The 25,048-nt window shown below is 34.4% G+C and overlaps 1 protein-coding gene across 4 annotated transcripts in view; it reads left to right on the top strand.

The window, feature by feature from the left end:
• LOC150104343 (ralBP1-associated Eps domain-containing protein 1-like) overlaps positions 1–25,048 on the top strand; it is a 485,081-nt gene that overhangs the window by 265,075 nt on the left and 194,958 nt on the right. For all 4 annotated transcript variants that reach the window (XM_090396932.1, XM_090396933.1, XM_090396930.1 and 1 more), the window contains one exon: positions 17,746–17,823. In XM_090396932.1, the coding sequence (XP_090253058.1) occupies positions 17,746–17,823 (78 nt within the window). The remainder of the gene's footprint in view (positions 1–17,745; positions 17,824–25,048) is intronic.

Here is a 25,048-nt window from a genome sequence, read left to right as displayed (position 1 = left end):
TCCTGCAAGTTTTTAGAGCTTTGCCAAGGGAATCAGAAGTACTGGAATCCATTGTCACCAGGGATGAAACCATAGTCCTTTATTATGATCCTCTTTCCAAAAGGGAATCCACAGAGTGGTACAAACCAGGCGAAGCACTCAAGAAAAGCCAAATTCACTTGGTCCACGAAGAAGATCATAGCAACAGTCTTTTAGGATTGCCAGAGAATCTCTTGATTGACTTCAAGGAAAGGAGTACCACTGTGAATGCAAAAAATTATGCTTCACTCTTGCACAAACTGTGCAAGAGACAAGGAATGCTGAGTCATGGTGTTTGCCTGCTTCACAACAATGCTCCAGTCCATACGGCTAATGTTGCAAAAACTGCAGTGAAGGACTGTTGCTTCCAGGAGATTGAACTCCCAGATCTAGCACCCAGTGACTAATACCTCTTCTCGAACCTGAAGAAAGACCTTCGAGGAAAAAAAATTGCAAATGACAATGAGGTCAAAGATGCAGTTTTACGCCATTTTGCAGACAAAAATACAGATATTTTTTCAAGGGCATAGAAATGTTAATTTAAAGATGTGAAAAGTTTGTTGACGTAAAGGGAGATTGAAAAGTGACACAGTTGTTTTCTTTTGATCACCTCTAAAAGTTAGTCAGGCCAGAAACTTAACGAACCACCCTTGTACTTTTTAACTGTGTTAAGAATCATCGAGTTAGGGATATTGAAATCATGTAGCACTTATGCATTAATCTTGTGTTCTGTGCAATAAATTCTGTTTATTTTCTTGAAGCATTTCATTTCAAAAGTCAACTGTTTCCTCTCTGCTTCTTTTTTTAAGGGTCATGTTTCTTCCCTGTAATAATGCTATTTTTAATTAGTCCTGTTATATTCTTACAGAGAACCATTTAAGTATTACTAAGAGGGTTTGATGGTGACTTGCTTTCAATCTGTGGAACCTATGAACAGACGATATTACATGGGTATTATTTCTGGGAAATCTCCCATGTTTACCTCTCTTAAAGACTATTATTTTACGGCTATTTTGCCTACTTTTGTTTTGGCATACCCCTGTTTTTATGTCATTGACTCTTTATTGAAGAATTCTTAGGGCATTGCAGGTGTATTTTAGAGCAAATATATGTAGCATAATAGAAGAAAATTCGCACATACCTTTTCTTGGATGTTGTTGCCTGTCTTCTTTCTGCAGTGTGCAAACTTCTGCTGTTGTGGTGTTGAAAGGTGAGTGGGAGGGGGGATTAGGCAATGTGGGAGAATTAATTTTAAAAATCCTGGGTTTTTTTGTATAATATATACATATATTTTTTTAAGGGTGGGAGGAGCACTTTTTTTGTAGGGCGAGAAAAAGATGAAAATAGCAACTGGTTTTTTAGAGGAAGGGGTTGACTGGGTGCAAGCTGTTTCGAGCTGCTTTTTCCCACCCTTAAAAAAAATATAATATATGTATATATTATACAAAAAAAACCCAGGTTTTTTCAAATTAATTCTCCCACATTGCCTAATCCACCCCCCCCCCTACTTCCCTTTCAACACTACAACAGCAGAAGTTTGCACACTGCAGAAAGAAGACAGGCAACAACATCCAAGAAAAGGCATGTGTGAATTTTCTTCTATTATGCTACATATATTTGTCTCTAAAATACATTTCCAATGCCTTAAGAATTCTTGAGTAAAAATCCCATGACATTAAAACAGGGGCACTCCTAAACAAAAGTAGGCAAAATAGTCGTAAAAATAATAAGACGATATTACTTTTGTTAGTGTCATCTATCTATTGCTGAAGCGTAACAACTGAAATCAGAATCACAACGATAGTTCAAACCAGAGGTAAATACTTTATTACAAGCCCTAGTTTACAAAATTCATTTCCCTTAATTTTTTTTTCTTTTCTTTAAAAATTCTAATGCCTTGTTTGCAAAATTGGGGACTTTCAGACACATTCAAATCCTTATCCAGAACAATGGATAAGAATTTGGACTGTCTCAGGTAAGCCAGAATGGTTAGCTACTCTACAAAGGAAGCTTGTAAAACTTCTCCCTCTATAAGCTACATATATCTGTCTCTAAAATACATCTCCAATGCCTTAAGAATTCTTGAGTAAAAAACCAATGACATTAAAACAGGGGCACTCCTAAACAAAAGTAGCAAAATAGTCGTAAAAATAATAAGACGATATTACTTTTGTTAGTGTCATCTATCTATTGCTGAAGCGTAACAACTGAAATCAGAATCACAACGATAGTTCAAACCAGAGGTAAATACTTTATTACAAGCCCTAGTTTACAAAATTCATTTCCCTTAATTTTTTTTTTCTTTTCTTTAAAAATTCTAATGCCTTGTTTGCAAAATTGGGGACTTTCAGACACATTCAAATCCTTATCCATAACAATGGATAAGGATTTGGACTGTCTCAGGTAAGCCAGAATGGTTAGCTACTCTACTAAGGAAGCTTGTAAAACTTCTCCCTCTATAAGTCTTTGACTCCAATAGAATTGTGGTAATAATAATAAATTATCTATTGTAGTGTATTATTAATTAGTTGTTTCAGCACGATCCTCAAAGCTTATTTTGGTATGACATTTTTAATATTTATTTATAAGCCTCTGTATGTTGAAATACCCAAAATCTATTTTAGGTTGATGAATTTCATTATCTGGTATGAGCCCACCACTCTACTTATTGAAAGCCTGAAGTGGTTTGAAGAAGTTCCATGTTTGGTCTCTAGAGTAGGGTTTCCAAACTATGTAAAAACTGTTCTAATGATGTTAAATTATTTAAAATTAAAAATACAATAAATAAATTGATAAAAATAGAGGGGGGGGGAATCCTTAGCCCACCTATAGTACGAAGTGTACTGAGGTTTTTATGATTTTTATTGCATTATGTAGGGTCCTAAGCATTTATGAGGCTTCTTGTAAACTTTCTTGTAAAACAGTTACGATCAATATATGCCATTTTTGTTTGTTTCCAAAGTACTTGATGGCCTGTAGTAGTTGTGTGGAATGCCAAGCCTGATTTATGCTGTCTTCTTCTTCTTCTTTTATATCTTTTATGCGTTCAAACATGTGGATCTCTCCCACCCTTTATATTATTCAACTTTTAAGTAAAATTATATACTTTTACTAACTGATAGTCCATGCTACAATTAATAATAATAAACTAATTTTATTGTAAGACCAGGAAATTAATTTAATTACTTAGAGCAAATTATATGACTGATTAACATCAGTCACTTAATATGTACATTCTAGCAGAACGATTTTGAACCCAAGAGTTAATTGCACTCCAAATGCATGCCACATTTACTTTTGACACCAAATGATAAGTGAACGATTCCTGGAAAAAAATTTTCATTTTGAAGCATTTTAAAACATATGCAGCTAAGGTTTTACAAAATAATTGTAAATACAAATTTCCCATAGACATTTTACAAAGAAGGAAACTGTGCTAAGAAACAGGATTTTGCTTTTAGTTTTGTAGTACACAAATGACAGAAATCAGCAATATGTATTCATGCCTCAGTTTTGCATTACTGAAATTAACACAATTTAAAAAGAAATAACAGCTAGATTTTTAACATATAGCAAGAAAAGCATACATTATGAAATGTCTTCGTATAGCATGATTTACAATTAAAATAATTTAATTTTCGTATAGCATAATAGTACATAAATCTTTGCTTTTGCTAAATTTAGAAAGAATAAACATTGATATTTCTTGATTGATTTAGGCAGGGAGGCATGCAGTAAAGTTGCATGCAAGGATAGAAAAATAAAAACTCCATTTTGGACATAAGAAGTTAATGAAGCAGTACTGGAAAAGAATAGAGCATACTGAAAGTTCCTAGCAAGTTAGCTGGCAGATGCCCTAAAAGAATACAAAGAAAAATTAAGAGAAATGCAACCAGGAGTACATTTCAACACTTGAGATAGAAAAAGCTGTTTAAAAGCTTGAAATGTGGAAAGAAAGGCAGCTGGTGTAGATGATATTTGACCAGAAATGCTCAATGGAGGTATAAAGTTTTACAGTGACTACTCTGCCTAATTCAGATGGACTGGTCAGAAGGTCAAATTTTACATGGTTGGAGTAGAGTTCTCATAGTCCCCATCTATATTAAAAAAAAAAAAAAAAGATAATGCTGAATGTGAGAATTACAGAATAATTTGTCTACTAAATGTTCAGGTAAGATTTATGCAAGCATACTTGAAAAGAGATTGAGAAAAATTATGAAAGAGAAATGTAGAGAAGGTCAAGTGGCTTTAGGCCAAATACAGGTTGTCAAGATCAGATTTTCATTTTATTTTATAACAAATAGTCAAGAAATCATGGGAATTGACATGGGTCTGTGCTTAAGTTTTGTAGATCTGAAAAAGGCATACAGCAAGGTGCCCAGGGAGCTATTCAAAAATGGAACATTATGAAATTCATTATGAAAGAAAGTGACATTAAACCTGGTATTAGAATTGGAGATATCAAACTTAGCTTCATGCAGATTATGTACTCATAAACACATCCAATGCAGTTCTCCAGGATTCTCTAGGTTGAATGACAGCTGTAACAAATTTGGCTTGAAAATCAGCAATAAAAAGACCAAAACTGTGAAAATTGACAGGAACATGGATAACTTCAGCTATATTCTGAATGGAGAGTCTTTAGAACAAATAAAATATTTCATCTATTTAGGCAGAGTTTTTAGTGAAGATAGCAAGTTAAATCTAGAAATAGACAACAGAATAAACAAAGCTGGTATTGGAAGCCAGTTGAATTAATTTATGTAAAATATGAGAGAAATTAGTCAAAACACTAAATTAGCAATATACAATTCAAATCAGTTTTAAGCTATGGATCTGAGAATTTGGTTAGAAATAAAGCACTTGGTGAAATATTAAAGACCACAGATAAGAGAGTTCTTAGAAAGATTAGGGGTTGAACAGATGGCATCAATGGCAGAATCATATTAAAAATAATGACATTAGGCAGTAATCTGATATTGTTTGCTTTCAAGAATGTGTGAGCAGGGCTAATTTAAGGTGGTATCTATAGTTGCTTGAACTGAATGGAAGAGGAAAGGTCAGCAAAACAGGTGTTTGTTGCCAAGATTGCAGGAAAATGACCCAGAAGAAGACCAAAGTTTAGGTATTTCAATTCAGTCAGAAGTGCTTTAGAAGAATGAAATGTTAGCTACAACAATACTGGAGGGCGGACAAGTAATAGACTAATTTGGAGGGAAACTGTTGAGAGAAGATTAGTAATAATGTAAACTTAGTCATGTCATCATCATCAAATTCCTGCCATGTACCCTCAAAGGGTGTGCAGGATATGATAGTACTATATGACAAAAATTACATCATCACTAACTTCCTATCTACAATTTTCCTCCAAATCAATCTGTTACTTGTCAAGACTCCAACATTATCAGATCTTATATTTCTATCGTCTAAGGCACTTTGTACAGCATCAATCCACCTATATCTTGGTCTTCCTCTGGGTCGTTTTGCTGCCAACCTGGCAGAGAACACTTGTTTTGCCAATCTTTCCTCGCCCATTCTGTTTAAGTGACCATACCACCTGAGATTAGCTCTGCTAACGCATTCCTGGATGCTGACAATGTCAAGTTCTTTCCTAATATCCTCATTTTTAATATGATATTGCCATTGATGCCATCTGTTCACACCTATAATCTTTCTCAGGACTCTCATGTCTGCGGTCTCTAGTCTTTGTCAAGTGTTTTACTTCTGACCCAGCTCTCAGATTCATAAGTTAAAACTGGTTTGAAAACTGTCTTGTATACAGCTAATTTAGTGTTCAGACTAATTTCTCTCTTATTCCATATGAATTTATTCAGTTGACTTGCTATCATACCAGTTTTGTTGATTCCGTTACCATCCTCACTAAAAATCGTGCCTAAGTACCTGAAATGTTTTACTTGTTTCTCAGTTCAAAATGCAGTTGACATTTTCAGTGATTCTGCCTATTTTTATTGTTTTTGTCTTTTTATTGCTGACCTTCATACCATATCTATTACAACAGTTATTCAAATTAGTCAGGGAATCTTGGAGACTTGTAGCGGATTTATTTAGAAGTATAACATCATCCGCATAAAGCAAATAGCTGACATTAACATCTCCAATTTTGATACCATGTTTAATACCACTTTCCTTCATAATGTGATCCATATAGATAATGAATAACAGAGGGGATAATGTACATCCTTGTCTCACACCAGATTTAACATTAAAATATCTTCCTGTACTTCCTTCAATTCCAACTGCTGACTTACAACTCAAATAAAGACTAAGTATTGCTTGATATAATGTCCCATTGACACCATATAACTGCAGCGTATTGAATAGCTTCTCTCTTGGCACCTTGTCGTATGCCTTTTCCAAATCGACAAAAGTTAAATACAGATCTTTGTTATATTCCCATGCTTTCTCGACTATTTGTCGTAAAGTGAAGATCAGATCCTGACAGCCTCTATTTGGCCTGAATCCAGCTTGTTCTTTACCAAGCTTTTCTTCCACAATTCTTCTCAACCGTTTCTCAAGTATACTTGCATAGATCTTGCCAGGAACACTCAGTAGGGAAATATCTCTGTAATTCTCACATTCAGTTTTATTTCCCTTTTTATATATTGGTACTGTGAGAGCTCTACTCCAGTCATCGGGAATTTGTCCCTCTGTCCAGGCTTCCTGAACTATGCAGTGTAGCCACTGTAAGACTCTTATACCACCATACTTCAGCATTTCTGGTCGAATATTATCTACTCCTGCTGCCTTTCCACATTTCAAGCCTTTGATGGCTTTTTCTACTTCCAGTATGGATATATATTCCTGACTGCATGCCTGGTCAATGTTTTTTACCACTGTGCTATGCTTGTTTCATTTAGCAATTTTTCAAAATAATTACTCCATACTTCAAGGATATCTTTTTCTCCTGTTTTCATGTCACCTTTATCATCTCTAACTCCTTTTACAGCACTCTTTCCTCCATTCCTAAGCTTCAACAACCTCCAGAATATTTTGCCGCCACCTTGATATTTATTTTCTATATTCTTGCCAAAGTCCTCCCATGACTTTTGTTTAGCTAGTTTTACACAGTGTTTAGCATTATTGCATTTGTCTCTATATTCTCTAAGAGCACAAGCTGACTTATTTGACAGAAACATTTGATATGCTTTCTTCTTTTCTTTCACTGCCTCTTTAACTTCCTGTGTCCACCATAGAGTTCTGCGTGTGGGAAAAAAAAAAAAAAAAAAAATCCATTAAGCCTCCAACATCATGGAGTTCTGATTTTTTTATCCTTGCAGACAACCTCACCACATGCCTCTCTGGCTGAATCAATGTTTTCTTCAGAGTTTGCCATCGAATCTCCAAGGGTTGATTCCTGTTCTCAAACTCTTTCATTTTTTCTTCAATAATCTTTGTGTATTTTAGTCTACAGTTCACATCTGAGCTTCTCAACTTTTATTCGCTTTAAAACTTTCTTACATGTCATTCTTTTCAATATGAAATTCAATTTTATCCTGCTCAAGACTAAATAGTGATCACTTCCAATTTCAAATCCTTTGTGCACTCTGGTGTCCTGCACCAGGGAGAAAACATCACTATCAACAATAACATAGTCAATGAGACTTTTCTTATTCCTAGCCTCTTCTCTCCATGTGAATTTATGCACATTTTTATGTTGGAACATGGTGTTAGTAATAACCAGTCCATGTCCTGAGCAGAAATCCAACAGACATTTGCCATTATTATTAGCTTTGCTCTTATCTCCAAATTTTTCCAAAATATTTTTGTATGTCTCAGAATCATTTCCTACTCTGCTGTTTAGATCCCCAACAAGGACCAACTTTTCCTTTTTCGTTGTGTCAGTTGCTTTTTCTAAAGCCTCAGAAATTTCCTTCACTTCTACCTTAGTAGAACCTTCTGTGGGACCAGGCACAAATAAGTCTCATCGTCCAGTTCCCCATTCTCATATTTGCCCACATTACTCTACTTGAAACTGACTGCCATTCAAGAAGATTAGCCTCGTGTTTTGTGTTGAATACTATGGATAGCCCTTCTTTTCCTTGATTGTCATTGCCTGAATATAACATTTTGTATTTATTGCTCAGAAAGATCTTACCAGTTTTGGTCTTTTTTGTTTCAGTCACCCCTATTATGTCGACCTTGTACTTATCTAATTCCTCAGCTAGCTCCATTTCTTTGCCATTCAGACTTCTTATGTTAATAGTACCGATCTTTAACTCTGGTGATGTTGAGTTGGGGTTTGTTTTCAGATTTGTTCCAGTAGCTGACTTTTCGCTGTTCGCCCTGGTTCCCTGGCGAAAACAATGGGGGCCTTGTTTAACCGGGCGATGCCCCAGCTGGCATGAAAATTTGTCATGTTGTACCATCATTTTTTTTATTTTGGTTTAACCAATAAGAATACAATTTGGTCGGCTAAATCCCAAATTGCTAGCCCATCCTCGTTCGTTCAGTATCCAAGTAGATACCCAAACGGGTGCACCACGAGAAGATGAGGATTGGACATTAGGTCAGAAGCCCTGGTCGGTTCTCCACATTCCTTTAAAGGCTATGTGGAGGTCTCCTCTCAGCTTTGACCCTTAAGCAGTCATGTAGGTTGTCATAATAGTCTGAACACCCATTGAGGGTCCATATCAGGAAATTGATGATTATGATCTAATAATGCCTCATTTTAACATTATTGAAATTAATGAACAGCAAAATTTTTAATATACAGCAAGAAAAGAATGTTCTGTGAAATGCCTTCACGTATAATAACTTATGAATGGCAAAAATGGTCTGTACTCATAAATCCTTGTAATCTTAGCTTTTGCTAAATTTAGATAGTCGAGTAAACATCGATATTTCTTAGCCAACCAAAAACAAATGAGAATCTGCACTATAAAATAGTAAATTGACAAAAAGAAAAATAAACATCTGTATTGCAATAGCTTAGTAAACAGAAACAACAGAACATATATAAATCAGGATTACATCTATTAGGATGCCATTCTGATGTGATTTTTTTAGTAAACTTATACATATATATATATATGTACAATATGTATATACATATTGTATATGGGTGTCCCAGATTGTCACGCAAGATTTAAATTTAGTGCCATTTGTGCGGTAAAGTGTTGCCAACGAGGAAAAAAAGACAGCGTGATAGCTGACAGTTCAGGGTTATTAAAAATGACCACACACAGCGAAGAGAGTTCATTGAATGGATTATGGAACAACAAATGGATGCTTATTTTTCGAACAAAATCATCTTCAGCGATGAGGCTCATTTTCATCTTGATGGCTTCGTTAATCGACAAAATTGTCGCATTTGGGTTCAGAAAATCCACGAGTGATTGTTGAGTAACAAATGCATCCACAACGTGTCACTGTTTGGTGCAGATTTTGGGCTGGAGGCATTATCAGTCCATTCTTCTTCGAAAATACGGCTGGTAAGGCAATAACAGTTAATGGTGCTCACTATCACGACATGATAATCCAGTTTTTTGTGCCTAAATTACAAGATGTGGACGACGTGGTTTCAACAAGATGGTGCCACATGCCATACAGCCCGAGAAACAATTCAATTACTGCATGAGTCATTTCCCGTTTTGTTGATCAGAATTGGCCTCCCAGATCATGTGACTTAACGCCGTTGGACTTTTTTCTTTGGGGTTTTTTGAAGTCTAAGGTTTATGCCAACAAGCCCACGACCACCCACACCTTTAAGGAGGAAATTGAGTGCTGTATCAATGAAATTCAGCCACATTTATGTAAAACGGTCATGGAAAATTTTGACAATAGAGTGCATATGTGCCAGCAAAGTCGTGGAGGCCATTTACCCGATATGCTATTCCATGCATAACCCTATACTGTATACTTTATGAATCAATAAGAAATTACAAATTTTAATTTAAAAACTGTGTTTTCTATCAAAATTATTTCTTGCGTGAATTTTGGGACACCCTGTATATATATATATGATATATATGAAGTTGAGTCCCAATTAGAGTTGCTTCATATATATATATGAAGCAACTCTAATTGGGACTGCACAACCAATTTATATATATGCAAGGATGAATTTGGAAGACGAATTATAGAATCCTAAGAAATAGTTCTGGATCCTTCACACATGAACAACAATCTGAGCTACAATTTGCCTGATTCCCATAGTGCAGTAATCCAATACTGGCACTCTAAAATTAGCTGTCACACACATTCAACTCATGCTAACAATAGCATGCGGTCACCAATTCAAATATGACTGTTACTATTCTTCTTTTTATTAAGCTGGAAAGTCCATGTTTTTTTGCCTTGTTAGTTTTATAAGTTTTGTGTTATTTCTTACTCACCTGAAGAAGTCAGGACTCCGATGAAACTAGTTGTGATTTATTAAAGTTTTTTGCATTATACTTTCTCGGGTTCGAGTCAGCTAGTTTAATTTTATAAATGTATACATCCCAAGTCAATCCTAATAACAATATATGTATATATTTATATATAATGAGTGATATCTAATGTTATCTAAAGTAAAAACAAAACAAAGCAGTTAAATTTGGCTGACTGCATAAGAGCATGAAGGATTGCTGTTTGGCAGATAGATAAATAGATTACTATATTTACAAGAATGAAACATCAGCAACAAAAAGTGGCATTACTTGAAACAGCCACGAATACATATTTTTCAATGCTACTGTTATATGACCAACAGCAGAATCTGAATTGCACTGTATTACTAGTGAAATTGTGAATGGTATCTTGTTTTGGCTGTGTTTCAATTGTATGAATAAAGTAGTAGTAGTAGTAGTAGTAATAATAATAATTCAGTTTTGTGTACATGTTCCCCAAAATGGAGAGAATTCCCCTCCTTCCGGCCAATGTAAGTTTCCTAGAATACTTAAAACTGTCTGCCTAAATCCTTTCTCATTTTCAGGAAAGAAATTTCACTTTGTCTTCTCTCTTAAATCCATAGTCTCACTAGCCTTCCCAATCTGCAGCTATCAGTAGGAAATCTGGTCTTGGAAACATCCTGAAACCTAGAACAGAACCTTCCCCTCCTCCAGTGGATGAATTGATAGTCACAGATGCAAAAAACATGGCAAGACAAAGGTTATAGATAGACCGCTGAAATGCTTCTTCTGCTGAAGCATCTCTGACTATAAATGAATCACCTCCAGAAACTTGTGTTTTCAAGGCAAGCTGAGTTCGTTGTTTCATGGGACTCCCATCAAACTCTTCTGCCTACCAACAGTGCAGAACGAGGTGTACCGTGACTTGTCAACCATATGACTTTTTCCAGTCCAGTGTCCTATCACAGCTTTCATGACACTTCTATAGATGAACTTTCTGGTTCTTTGCAGAAATCACTGGTTTCCGTATAGGCATGCGACTTCCAATACCAATCTTCTTCAATTCCATGCACATAGTTCTATGCGATATGGGTCGGGAACAGCCTTCGTTAAATGCTTCAGTTCTGTTCTGTGGAAGTTCTGTTTTTCCATACAAACAGAAGGTAGTGATCTTTTCCTGACAGAATGTCTTAAGACCTGAGTTGCATCTCTTAGACAAGAAATTGGTTCTTTTTCCACTGATTAAACACCCAGGATATCTTACCTTTTGAGAAACAAGTCAGCCCTCTGTTTTCAAAATCATGGCTCCAACCCAGATGGGCACCCACAATAAGCACTTTATTGAACTCTGAAAGATCCTTTGTGTTTCCCATTGTTGTTGATTACAATGGGATCAACACCATTACTGATTGATTACTGACCAACAGCATTCTTAAATACTTGCCTAGAATACGTGGTAATGCTCATGACCAATTATTTTGCATATACGCTGCATAAGTGATGTTTACATACATCTCCATAAAGGTTTCTAATTCAGTTGCCAGTATGTGTACATAGTCATTCTTTTCAATGTGATGTTAATGTTTATTCTGCTTAGTACTACACAGTAATAATTTCATATTTCAAATTCTCTGTACTATGTATACTACTGTATCCCAAAACAGTACGAAACCATATGAAGAACAGTAAGCTACTCAATATGATTTCCTTCTCTGTCATGTGAATGTATGCATGTCTATAAAGATGCACATGTTCCACTGTAAATTAGACATGGTGTTAGTAATAGTTAGTCAACCTGAACCCCAAACAGAAATTCCATAGCCACTTACAATTCGTGTATAGAGGCTTAAGTGCTGTGAAGACATAATGTTGGAGGTTTAATGGATTTTTTACAACACTCAGAAAGGATTAAAAAGAATTTAATACTTCCTATATTTCGTCCTAGTCACTAGGACATCTACGGTGATTACAAAAATAACTAATGTAACATAACACAAATATCATACAATACTAAGCCCAACCACGTGGGTGACACTAAAGTCCTATCTAGGTGGAGTGCCCTCTAAGGGCAGTTGTAGGTGGCCTGGAATATAAAATAGGACATCTGGTGATGAGTGTTTCCCAAATTTTTGGAAGTTTAATGCAACCGTAAATTTGGGAAACACTCATCACCAGATGTCCTACTTTATATTCCAGGCCACCTACAACCGCCCTTAGAGGGCACTCCACCTAGATAGGACTTTAGTGTCACTCACGTTGTTGGGCTTAGTATTGTATGATATTTGTGTTATGTTACATTAGTTATTTTTGTAATCCCCGTAGATGTCCTAGTGACTAGGACGAAATATAGGAAGTATTAAATTCTTTTTAATCCTTTCTGAGTGTTGTAAAAAATCCATTAAACCTCCAACATTATAGCCACTTAACAGTTATCATTATTCTTCCTCGGTGAGCGGGTGCAGCACCATGTCCTTCCAGTTCTCTCTGTTGGCGGCTTTCCTTTTTGTTTCTGCATAGCCATGTGATCCTGTCCAATTATCTTATCTTCAAACCATGTCCTTTGTTTTTTACCTCTTGATCCTTTTCCCATAATTTTTCCTTCTAAAACTGTTAGCATCCTCTGTCCTGCTGAACCTCTCAGTACATGTTCTACCAGTATCATCTTTTTTTCATAAATATTCATAAACAATATGAAAATATTGTTTATGAATATTTCTCTGGATCATTTCCTGTAATAAAGATCTGTGTTCTCATTCTCTGTATTTGTCACATAATCTGTCCATGAGATTTTCAGAGTTCTTCTATAGCACCACATTTCAAAGGCAATTATCTGTTGTCTTACTCTCTTCTTGAATACCCAGGTCTCACTTTCATATGTAAAAACTGGTCACACTAATGTTTTTTATCATTCTTTTCTTTGTCTTCGATACCCACAGAACTTCTGAGCAGATCTTTATTTTTCCAGAGGGCATCTTTAGCTATGGCTGTTATTATTTTTATTTCTTTATCTTTCTTTCCATCTGCAGTAAAGTGGGTGCCTAAATATTTGTATTCTGTTGTATGTTTAGTTTTCATATTGTTTATGAACATTTCTGGCTCGGATCTGTTTTCTTTTGAGTTTTTGCTAAATTTGGTTTTTTTTTTGCATTTATATCTAATCCAAACTCTTTGCCTTCTTCAATTAGTAGTTGCAGTAATTTGATTAATTTTTTTGTTTGTTTTCTGCTATTAGAATGGTATCATCCTCATATCTAAGATTGTTGTATTTTATACCATTGATACTAATTCCTTTTTTTTTTTTTTTTTCAATCTTTTTCATCACTGTCTCACTATAGATATTAAATTTGGTGAAAGGATACAACCTTGTCTAACTCCTCTTTTTATTTTCACTTCAGAAGTCTCAGAGTTAAACAGCTGCATTTTCTGTTTGGTGTAAATCATTTTTATAATCTTAAGTACATGATCTTCAATGTCTAATTTACCTAATATATATTGAACATTTTATTATGTTTTACCTGGTTGAAGGCCTTCTGAAAGTCTGAAGCATATGTAAATGTTCCTATTTCTTTCAAGTGATCTTTCTATTAGTCATTTTAGTTCCAGGATAGCATTAATGGTTCCCATTCCTCTTTTGAAGCCTTTCTGTTGTTCACTCAATTCACTGATTAAAGCTCTTTCATTTTCTTTGTTAACGATGGTTAAAGTAATTTTAGATGCATAGGATATTAGTCTCACAGTTCTGTAATCCTCACAATTTTGTGCATTCTTTTTCTTTGGAATTGGTATGCAGATAGATGTCAGGTAATTCTATTGTTTTATAAATCTGAATGGATTCCACTAAATAGTTATTATAGCCAGTCAAAGCTTTCAGCAGTTCAGCCAGGATGTTATCGCACCTAAATAATTTATTATTAGGAAGATTCTTAATTATGTGTTGTATCTCCTTTCTTGTTGGTAGAGTGGTATCTGTTGCTTCATTCAACTTAAGGTGTTGTAAATCATCTATCATGTTACCATCATCATCATGGAGATCTGATAAGTACTCCACCCATCTTCCATTTATCTTCTCCTTATCAATGATTATGTTCTCATCTTTGTCCTTGATATTATTATGCTGTGTATGTTTTGCTTTTCCTTTAAGTTCTTTCACTTTCAGCAGTGCTTCTCTGGTTTGGTTCTTAATTTGTAATTCTTCTGTCTCAGTGCATTGCCTATTTTTCTAATTTTCTTTCAATCTCCTGCATAACTGTTTGATTCTTTTATCCAATGTTTTATATCTTAATCTTCATGTGCTCTTCTTTTCCATGTTCTTCTTTCATCAATAAGGTCAATTACTTGTGTTATCCATGGTTTTTTCTTTCATTCTTCTTGTTTATTGATGTGGTTTTTAGCAGGTGTTATTATGCTAGCTGCTTGTAGTTTATTTATTCCACTTGAGAGGGTTCATTTTCATTTTGCAACTGTGCAAACAGCAGTTCTGAAACATTTCATTCAATTTTGATTTTACTGTTGTATCATTATTAGCTTTTCATTTTTCTCTAAATTATTTTTGTATAATAGCATTTATAATGGAAACAACCAAGTTCGAAATTAATGTTAGCATATCTTTCTCAATGCTAGCATTCATTTTCTACTCTAGTGTTTAGTTAACAAATAAAAACTAGTACTTTTTATATCTACTCTGAAGACTCCTGTACTTTTTTCTCTGCTAAGTGTTCTTCAGTTTGACTTAGTGATAAGTCTTTGTCCTGTTATGCATGTTGAAATCTGACTACATCTATACTTGAAATTTCCTACCATTCATGAAGTTTATTTTCATGTTTAGTGTTCAATTACTATAGCTACCCCCTTTCTTTCCCGCACGTTTACCTGAATATAACTTATTTGAAAATTTCCTACTTGTTTTGATGCTTTCTGTCTTGTTAATACTAATATGAAGTATTGATAAAGAAATTGGCATAGTGATTTCTTTATGAATGGAATAGCAAATCTGATAATCCCACTAAATAATAAAGGCAGCAGCTAAGAATGGAAATCATTCTCTCCCCAAAAGGTGTTCTGGTAAACCTTTGTATAAAATTGGGATTAATGAAACAGTTTAAGGATTTAGCAATAATGACAACTTCTTTGAGTTGTGTTGGTTGTGTTATAAATTTCATAGTTTCCAGGTTCAAAGTTCAATGAAAATTTTTATAGGACCTGATATAAGAAATATTAACTGCACATAAATTCATCCAAGAAATTATGTCTACAGTTAAAAAAAGAAGTAGTACCCCATGAAGTTTTCATCAAAACTTCATGGTATAACAAAGATACTGGTTGCAAGCGCATGGTTGAAAATATTAACATCTGACCTCCACGGAGTCTGAGACTCATCGTGGGCATTACACACTGTCACTCACAAATCTCATCCAACCGTGCCTTAACTGATTCAATGTATCTCCATTCACACTCAGGCAGTGCACTCCACTCACAACCACTCAACGTAAAGGACCGTCTCCTTACTCCTCTGCTCACACCCTTCTTATAGGGATGTCCTCTTGTTCTAACCCCCCCATTCTACAAAAAACTCTTCTATGACAACCTGATAACCCAGTTAGCTTATATGTCTCAATCTTATCCTCCTCCTATGCACAAGGCTTTGCAGTTTACATTCTTTCAATCTGTCCTCATACTTTACATTCCAAAGACCACTGACCACATTTGTGAATCTTCTGAATCCTTTCTAACATATTCTCGTCACCATGAAAACTTGGTGACTAAATTTGTGCACAATAATCCATGTGAGGCCTGATCAAAGCCATATACAGTGGCATCATAATCTCTTTTTTTCTGCATGTTAGTGTCCTCTGCATCATTGCCATTATCCCATGTGACTTATTCACATTTCAAAACTAATTGATCATTTATAGGATAAAGAACAAGAATTTGTTCAGAAAAGATTAAGAAGTCTGAATAAGCATGTACTTTTATATAAATTCATTTTCTTCTATTTTTATAAAATAATGCTGATTTTAAGTTATTAGGTTAAAAAGAAAATTCAAAAAAGAAACATCTGATATATATACAGTGTGGCCATAAATTAACTTTCCCTCTTTGGAGGTATCTGTAGCAAAAACTAATACATGGAATGAGACCACATTTTATATTGAGACTTTCGAGGGCATGGGGAGATGAATTCCATGAAAAAAAAAAAAGATTTAGTACCAAAAGTTGCCGATAAAGGAAATTTTGGCACTGGTGGAGCTGAAAGAAGTCAAATATTTGCAGTAAATGCAGGTAAAAAGGATTATGCAAATTTTACTGTGTGTACACAACAGCAGCGCTACCAATTCCACTTAAAAAGGGATTGGGAACGTTCAGGCAGTTATTCGAATGACTGACAAATTGTGCTCGATATGCGTCCTACCTTGCCTCAGCATGCTTTACTTGTTAAGTTGTTTTACCTTAAACAGTGCAATGCTGTAGCTGCCCTTCGGGAATTTAGAAGGCTTCATAACCTGCATACAGGTCCTATGTCAGCTGTAGCACTGAGAGCCATGATTAAGAAGTTTGAAGAAACTGGATCACTAGGAGTTAGACCTGGTAGAGGACAGAAAGCAGTGCAAGAAGAAACAGTAACAGACGTTGCTACTGCAGTGTTCGATGATACAGGGACCAGTAGTACTGGTCCAAGCGCTCGTGCCATAGCTTGCAAACTTGATATGGCTTATGGTACAGTCTGGAAAATCTTAAAATCACTATGAATAAAACATTATTTCCTGTGAGTTCAATCACTACATTAATTTCTATGTCTCTCGCAAGTTGTTTTAGTTTAATTATTATTATCATCATTGTAACGTGCCACATATTCACCTGGAATGAGTAATGCGGCTGTCGCTTACACCGTTGAAATGTTACTATTCCATTTTATCTGCCTTGAATGTAATTATCCGCTTGTTTTTGACTGCCACCACCAAAATTTCCCCTGTTGGTGATTTTTGGTACTAAATCTTTTTTTTTTTTTGCAGAAATCACCTCCCCATGCCTTCAAAGGTCTCAATATAAAATTTGGTCTCATTCCATTTATTGGTTTTAGCTATAGCTGCCTCCAAAGAGGGAAAGTTATTTTATGGCCATCCTGTATTTTAGTGGTTTGTAAAAAATCTTTGTATGATTTGGGGGAGGGGGATCTTTGAAAATAGCATAGCATGGCATTTTAATGTCAACTCCATTTTTACAAATTTTGATGTGTAAAGTGTAAGCCATTTTGTGTTACCTGTGTATAGAAACTTGTCATTAGTAAATAAATTGAAAATGTTGATTTAACTGCACTATTCTGTTTTTTGCTTATTAAAGTGTATAGCATGTAAATACATTTTTTCATGTTATGTAGAAATAAGTGAAATTAAGCCTGTGACAATTATATCACACCCACAAGTCATTCAAAGGCCAATACCAAGAAAGCCTACTGGTAAGTCAGATGAAGTTTTACTGTATTGAAATAAAGCCCTTTGTTCTTACTTGCATTTCTTTTGATGAAGTTAATTTTTTCATTTAAATGAAGTATTTAAATTAGTTATAAAAATTTTGAGATTTGCTGCACACAGTTATATAAAATAGAGCATTTTGGATGTGAAAATATTACTGGTGTTTCTATCATTTTTACAAATTCGGTATTGTAGTGGTTTTATTTTGGTATTTAACATTCATTGTAATTAATTTTATTATTATTATTATTATTACATAGCACCTCCAGGGAGTCCAAAGACTCATCGAGGGAGGGTGCCTACTCCACAACTTTCCATCTCCACCACTCAATCCACCAACTACTACTATGTTCTACATCAACGCCATCTACCGCCAACCACCACCACTAGTATTTTCACAGACAATCACAAACATGCATGCTCATGGCGGGATTCGAACCCGCAGCCTTTTGGCTGGAAGGTGGATACGCTAACCACTCAGCCAACCAGGCTGGCAATTTTAAAAGGGGGCTTTGATTGAGCATTAAAATTGAATCATAAATTGAAGTATTACTGCTTATTTTTCTGCTATTAAGGACTTGTCTTTTCTGTTATATCTATAATAGGTAACATAAGCACTCATTTCATTGTAAGGTAAAAAATAAAAATTGTACCAAGTTGCACAAATGATGTTAACCAATGAGAGTCAAGAAATATTTTGCTAAGATTCTGGCTTGCTATCATATTTTTTAAAAAAATAAAAATAAAAAATCACATGTAGAATGACATGCAAAAAAAAAAAAAAATCATGATATCGAATTGGCATTTACTGATGAAAATACCATTTTGATCTCATGTTAGAAATTATCAAAATGGTAAGCTACATTTAAAAAGGTTCGTAAATATAAATTGCCAAAAACAGGTAGTCATGAAATTATATTTAATATATTAAGAACAGCGCTGTACTTGCATTTTTTCCCAGGCAGTCAGACCCCTCCCTTATTGTTTAGGGACCCTTAAATTGGTCCTAATTTTTTGGAACCCCCAGCTAGAGCCTCGTGCACCTGTGCATAAGTATGGCTCTGATTAAGAATATGAAATTTTAGATATATCCCTGGATTTTGTGGCAATGGTGCTGATACAGAGTATTAAATTTGAAATAACATAAAAATATAGAACCAGTGAATAAGATGACATGACAAAAATGAAGTAAAAATGAGAGAATAATAAAAGATTGTTTCAAAATTATAGATTTAAGAAGAAAGGGATTGAAGAATTAAAAATCTGTATGAATGCACAACAAGCCTGTGGTATTGACAGTAAGCTGGCTGTTTTAGAGAAATTATCATTAGATAGTGGAGAATGCAAAAACATGCTGTGAACTTGTCTTATGGTTAACCACATGACATGACGATCTGTGAATAACACTGCAGAGAGTATGACATTTTGTTAGTTTACTGTCATTGTCTTTTAGGTTAAGTCAATATAGAATACAGTTTTGTCAGCGATATCCCACAGATCGATGGATTTATTAAAATTTACAGTTCTTAATAAATATATTTAGCATTCCAGTTTTTGTTTGGAGCTTTCAATACAGAAATAGTAAATCAAAAATTCAACTCCATACAATTTAAGGTTATTCTATGTAAACAATTAAAGCAACATGCTAGCGTGATGTGCATTTGATCACTAGTATGGTATAGCGCAAAACTTTTCATTGATGAACCAGTCTTAAGTTCATTCAAGAATGGTTGTTGAAAGAAATATCCTTGCTATCTGACTATAATTTGTTTTTCTGTAATGGCAAAATTCAGAATGATATTTATAATTATTGCTTTAGGTTTATAGTTACAAAGGATTTGCACTATACACCAAATCCCCATGTTCACCCAACTGCACTCCTGCGTATCATAAGAGACGATAAATGGAGACCCAGTCCTCGGGGATATAGCCGGGTCCCCTTCGGGGATTGGGTGAAGGCTAATCACCCCTCCCTGTAAAAAATTATTTGATTATGGAAACTGCAAATCTGGATGAGCAAATGCTCCTAGCAACAGATGTGACTTGCAAGACCCCAGAAGATGGTTATCTAGCCTAGTCTGATGTGGATAACGTATATACGACACACCAAGGAGAAAGCCTTTCGGAACCCTTGATGTTGAAAGAGTCACTTATGAAGCCACAAAAAACTTTAAAGATTGGATTATGGAATGTCAGAACACTGTACCAGATAGGAAAAACCAGACAGATGACAAATGAAATGGACAATTACAAGTTAGACATTTTAGGTATCAGCAAGCTCAGATGGACTGGTTTTGGTAGACTTATAACTAAAGACAATAAGACAATATTGTACTCCAGATCAGAGGAGAAGCATGAAAGAGGAGTTGTGCTAATATTGAACCCAAAAGTAACCAAAAACTTGATGGAATGGAAACCAGTAAATGAGAGAATTATAAAAGCCAGGTTCTATTCTAAATTTATCAAATTTTCTGTTGTGCAGGTTTACGCACAACAGAAAGTACTAATGATGCAGATGAAGAAATAAAAGAATGCTTTTATGAACAACTCCAAAAGATTAATTTCTATTCCAAAACATGATATGATAATACTCATTGGCAATCTTAATCCAAAAGTGGGTAAAAGGTCATGTAGAAGAAAATTCCTTAGGTTTTGAGGCTTGTGGAGGCCGAAATGAAAATGGCATGATGTTTGTATTCTTTTGTGAAATGAACTTTTTCATAGGAGGAAGTAAATTTAAGCACGATGAAATACATAAACTGGCATGGACCTTGCCAGATGGTAATAAAAGAAACCAAATTGATCATGCTGCTATAAATAGTAAATTTTTAAAATCCATGCTTGATGTGAGAGACAAACATGGTGCAGACATTGGTTCCAACCACTTCTTGTTAGTGACAAAGTTGAAATTAAAACTTCAAAGTGTATTAAGAAAGAAAAGAAGTTCAAGAACTGCATTTGATACTGAAAAATTAAAAATTAAAGAAACAAAAGAAAAGTTTACTTTGGAGATAAAGAACAGATTCAATATATTAGAAATAGAAGAAAATCAAGATGTAACAGCAGAAAACATAGAAGAATATTGGAAAAACTTCAGGAACACCTACAAGTTGTTGAAGATGTAATTGGTAAACGAAGAAAAAAGAAAAACAAAGAATGGTTAACTGCAGAATCTTGGAAAATCATCGAAGAGAGAAAAAAGATTAAATTATTAATGAATAATACAAATTCAGAATGATTATATGAGGTATATACAATCATTATAATGAACTAGATAAAAGCATAAAGCAAGCTGCAAGAGCCAACAAGAGAAAATATATTGATGAATTAGCAAAAGAAGTGCAACATGCTGCAGAAAATGGACAAATTAGACAACTTTATCAGATTATAAAACAAATCAGTGATAACAAAAAAGTGACTCCTTCCTCCATTAGAAACAAACAAGGAAAGTTATTGACGATTGACTCTAAAATTGAAGCAAGATGGAATTTTTTGATGAAACCTTGAATGTAAAGGTAGGTACAGGGTCTCAATATGCACAAAATATTACAACTAGTGTAATACCCACTTTGAACATTTCCAAAGATAAGGTTTTGTTGAGTGGAGTCAAAGATGCCCTGAGGGCACTAAAATCTAACAGCATGCAGAAATAACAATATCAATGCCAAAATGTTAAAAGTTGATCTTAATACAACTACTACCAAATTACAAAGATTATATAACAAAATATGTAAGACAAAAAAATTCCTCAAAAATGAAAAGAAGCGGTAATTATAAAAATTCAAAAAAAAAAAAAAAAAAAAATCTGATCAAATGCAAAAATTGGAGAGGAACAAGTCTGCTTTCAATTCCTGCAAAAGTTTTTACAAAAGATTTAATTAATAAATTAAAAAAAATCAAAAACTTATTAAGAGAAGAACAGGCAAGTTTCCAGACTGGCTGTGGAACCATCCAACAAATATTCACTCTTAGAAATATAATTGAACAATGTATAGAATTTCAAGCTCCACTCTATCTAAACTTCATTGATTTTAGTAAAGCATTTGACTCAGTAGATAGAGAGAAACTTTGGAAAATATTAGAAGAATACCTTATAAATTTCTCAACATTATCAAGAATATGTATAATGGCAGTAAGTCTTACTTGGAAATAGATGGAAAACTTAGACTTCTTTATCATAGAAACTGGAGTTAGGCAGGGATGTGTTCTATCTGGTCTATTATTTATATCTTAATTGATTGAATTATGAAAAACTCAATCATCAATAGAGAGGAATATGTTGGGATTTCAGAATTTCTTTCTGAGTGCATTCTGGAAGACCTTGATTATGCTGATGACATAGTGCTTCTGTCCTCCAAGTTAAATGACTTAAAGCTAAAAACCGATGATTTTAGTCGTTGTTCAGAAACTGTGGGTCTTCATATAAATGAGAAGAAAACCAAGGTTGTGAATAAATGAAAAATCAAATAAAGAAATTAAATTAAAAAATGAAACAATTGAAGGTGTTGATACTTTTACATACCTTGAATCAATAATAAATAAGGTGACATTGATGAAGACGTTTTACAAAGAATAAAGCATCAATTATTACAGTTAAAGTGAAAATTAATATTTGCACAATAGATTTACAGATTTTTTTCAAAGTAATAAATTGAATATTTTCCAAAACAAATGTTTAAGAAGAATTTTTTAAATTTTTTCGCCAAATACAACCACTAACGAGGAACTTTTAAAGATCCAAGTCGATAGAAAAGAGATACGCCTAAGAAGATGGAAATGGACCCGTCATGTTCTGTGCATGGGGATAAACAGAATTCTCCAAATAGCATTGAGTTGGACACCAGAATGGAGACACTCTAGAGGTCACCCAAAATTAACTTGGAAAAGGAATGATGGAATTTGAAATGAATGAGGTAGGATGGGCAAGCTGGGTAGAAGCAAGAGCAGCTGCTAGGGACAGGCAAATGGAAAACCAGCATTGCAGCCTTATGTGCCAGTAGACACAGGAAGCATTGATGATGACTATACAAGAATGGTACTTTGAAACATATCTCTCTTATACTTCTCGTCATTTCTTTAGCTGTTGACTACATATACATAGATACATGTATATTTATGTAAGTATATATATAGATAGATAGAGGTGGGGGGGGATTACAGAAGGCAAACATTAAAAATTAGAATAAATATTAAATATAATATCTTCCTCATTCCCTCAGTGTAGAGAATACTATGACAGCACTACATAATTTAGTTGACATTATTACTGGCTTCTTACTAACAATTTTCTTCAAAGTTAATCTCCCCTGTTAGATTTTCATTTTTACTAAACAGCCTAAGGAAATTACAACGTATACTAGGATATACATTAAAATAAATTTTAATACACTCCCAATATTTCAGCAATGTCACGTTGCCATTTTCATAGGAACTTAAAAACGACACGTGCACGCAAGCACAACAAACAGTAAATGAGGACGAAGCAGGAAGCTAATCTTTCTCCTAAAAGTCCTGATGGTGCCCCTTAGCAGGCAATGTTGGTATTCTTGGGCAATTGGGTGAAGGTTTTCTGATTAAAATTTATTTTAATGTATATCCTAGTATACGTTGTAATTTCCTTAAGCTGTTTAGTAAAAATGCATTAACCAACGTCTAAGCCTTTCCACGAGAATGTTAGATTTTCAATATGGTGAGATAAGGCATTTAATTTCTCTAAGGTACTACAGTAGTCACCTTGTTACTGATCTCTTCTACTTTTGATCTTATGACATCCAACTACTGTTGTTGCTAACCCCTTTCCACTCCCAATCTGTTTAAGTGACCATACCACTTGAGATTAGTTATTTTCACACATTCTCCAGTTCCTATCTAATATCTTCATTTTTAATATGATTATACTTTTGATACCATCTGTTCATCCCTTAATTTCTTTTTTAAAACTCACATCTCTGGTCTCTAATCTTCAGTCACTCACTGTTTTTAATTCTCATTTTTGAGAGCCTAAGTTGAAACTGATTTGTATACTACTAGTTTAGTGTTTTATTATAAAGTAATATGAAATGTAATATAAAGCCATTATCCACACACCCTTGTTCTCTGGATTTTCTATTCATGACTTGAATCCTATATGGGCAAAGGATGGATCAGCCTTCGTTATGGAATCTCAATCAGCACTCCTTGGAGGAAACATTTTAAGATCCAAGTAGAAGAACTGTTGTTACTGATGAAGTTTTAATAACATCCCCCAAGAAACAGTTTTTTTTTTTGGCTGATCCGCACATGAAAGGTCACAAGACCTACCTATAGCATATCAGTGCTGTGTATGGGAGAGTAATAAGAAAGAGGGAATCTGTGTTTTTTCAACAGATGGCAGGGCAGTCCTTTCAACAACCCCTCTTGAATGAACTTAGGACTGGTTCACCAGTGAAAATTTTTGCTCTGTAGCATACCAGTATAATCAAAAGCACACTCACATTAGCAAATGTTTTAATTATTTACATGCAATACAGTTTACAATTCTTTGGAGTTGAATTTTTGATTGTCACTATTTCCTTTAATTTCACATGAACTATTGGATGGTCTGGAGAAAAATTTGAGTAGTTAGGTAAATATGTTTTTAAGAATTACAAATATTAAAGTTTAATAAAGCCATCCATTTAGAATCATAGAGCCAGTAGAAAAAAAGTGGTTTACAGGCATAATACACTGACTTCATTACCTTAGCTTTACTTCCAAAATAACAATGATCAAAATCCTGGAATAACTTGCATATAATGGACAGATAAAACAAATCTAATTAGGCATTTATGCATTTTGTGAAGCACAGCTGAAGTTTCATTTGAAGGAAGCAGAGAGAGATAATAGCCATTTGATTTATGATTTCAGCTTCCCAAAGATAAATGGTAATTTGTGTTGAGCACCTTTACTTGCTTGCTATGGTCATTTCAAGTATACTAAATGAAACAAGCTAATCAGTTATTCTTATAAATTTCATTAAGGGAAACTCACCTACATTATCATCATCTGTGACCTCTAGCAGGTCAAGAACTCATGGAGGGAGACCATACATCACCCACATCTGTCATATCTTCTCTTAAACTCATTCACACTAGATGCACTCACTATGAGAGAGAGAAATCTAGCTCTTATCCCTTTCTTAATGATGTACAAACTTAACTTCCATGTTTTCCCCACCTTCCACACAGCAAA

The sequence above is a fragment of the Typopeltis vanoorti genome, chromosome 8 (assembly GCF_054136105.1).
Source record: "Typopeltis vanoorti isolate ZY-2024b chromosome 8, IOZ_Tvanoo_1.0, whole genome shotgun sequence".
Lineage (NCBI taxonomy): Eukaryota > Metazoa > Arthropoda > Arachnida > Uropygi > Thelyphonidae > Typopeltis > Typopeltis vanoorti.
This window is presented reverse-complemented; position numbering and strand designations above follow the sequence as displayed.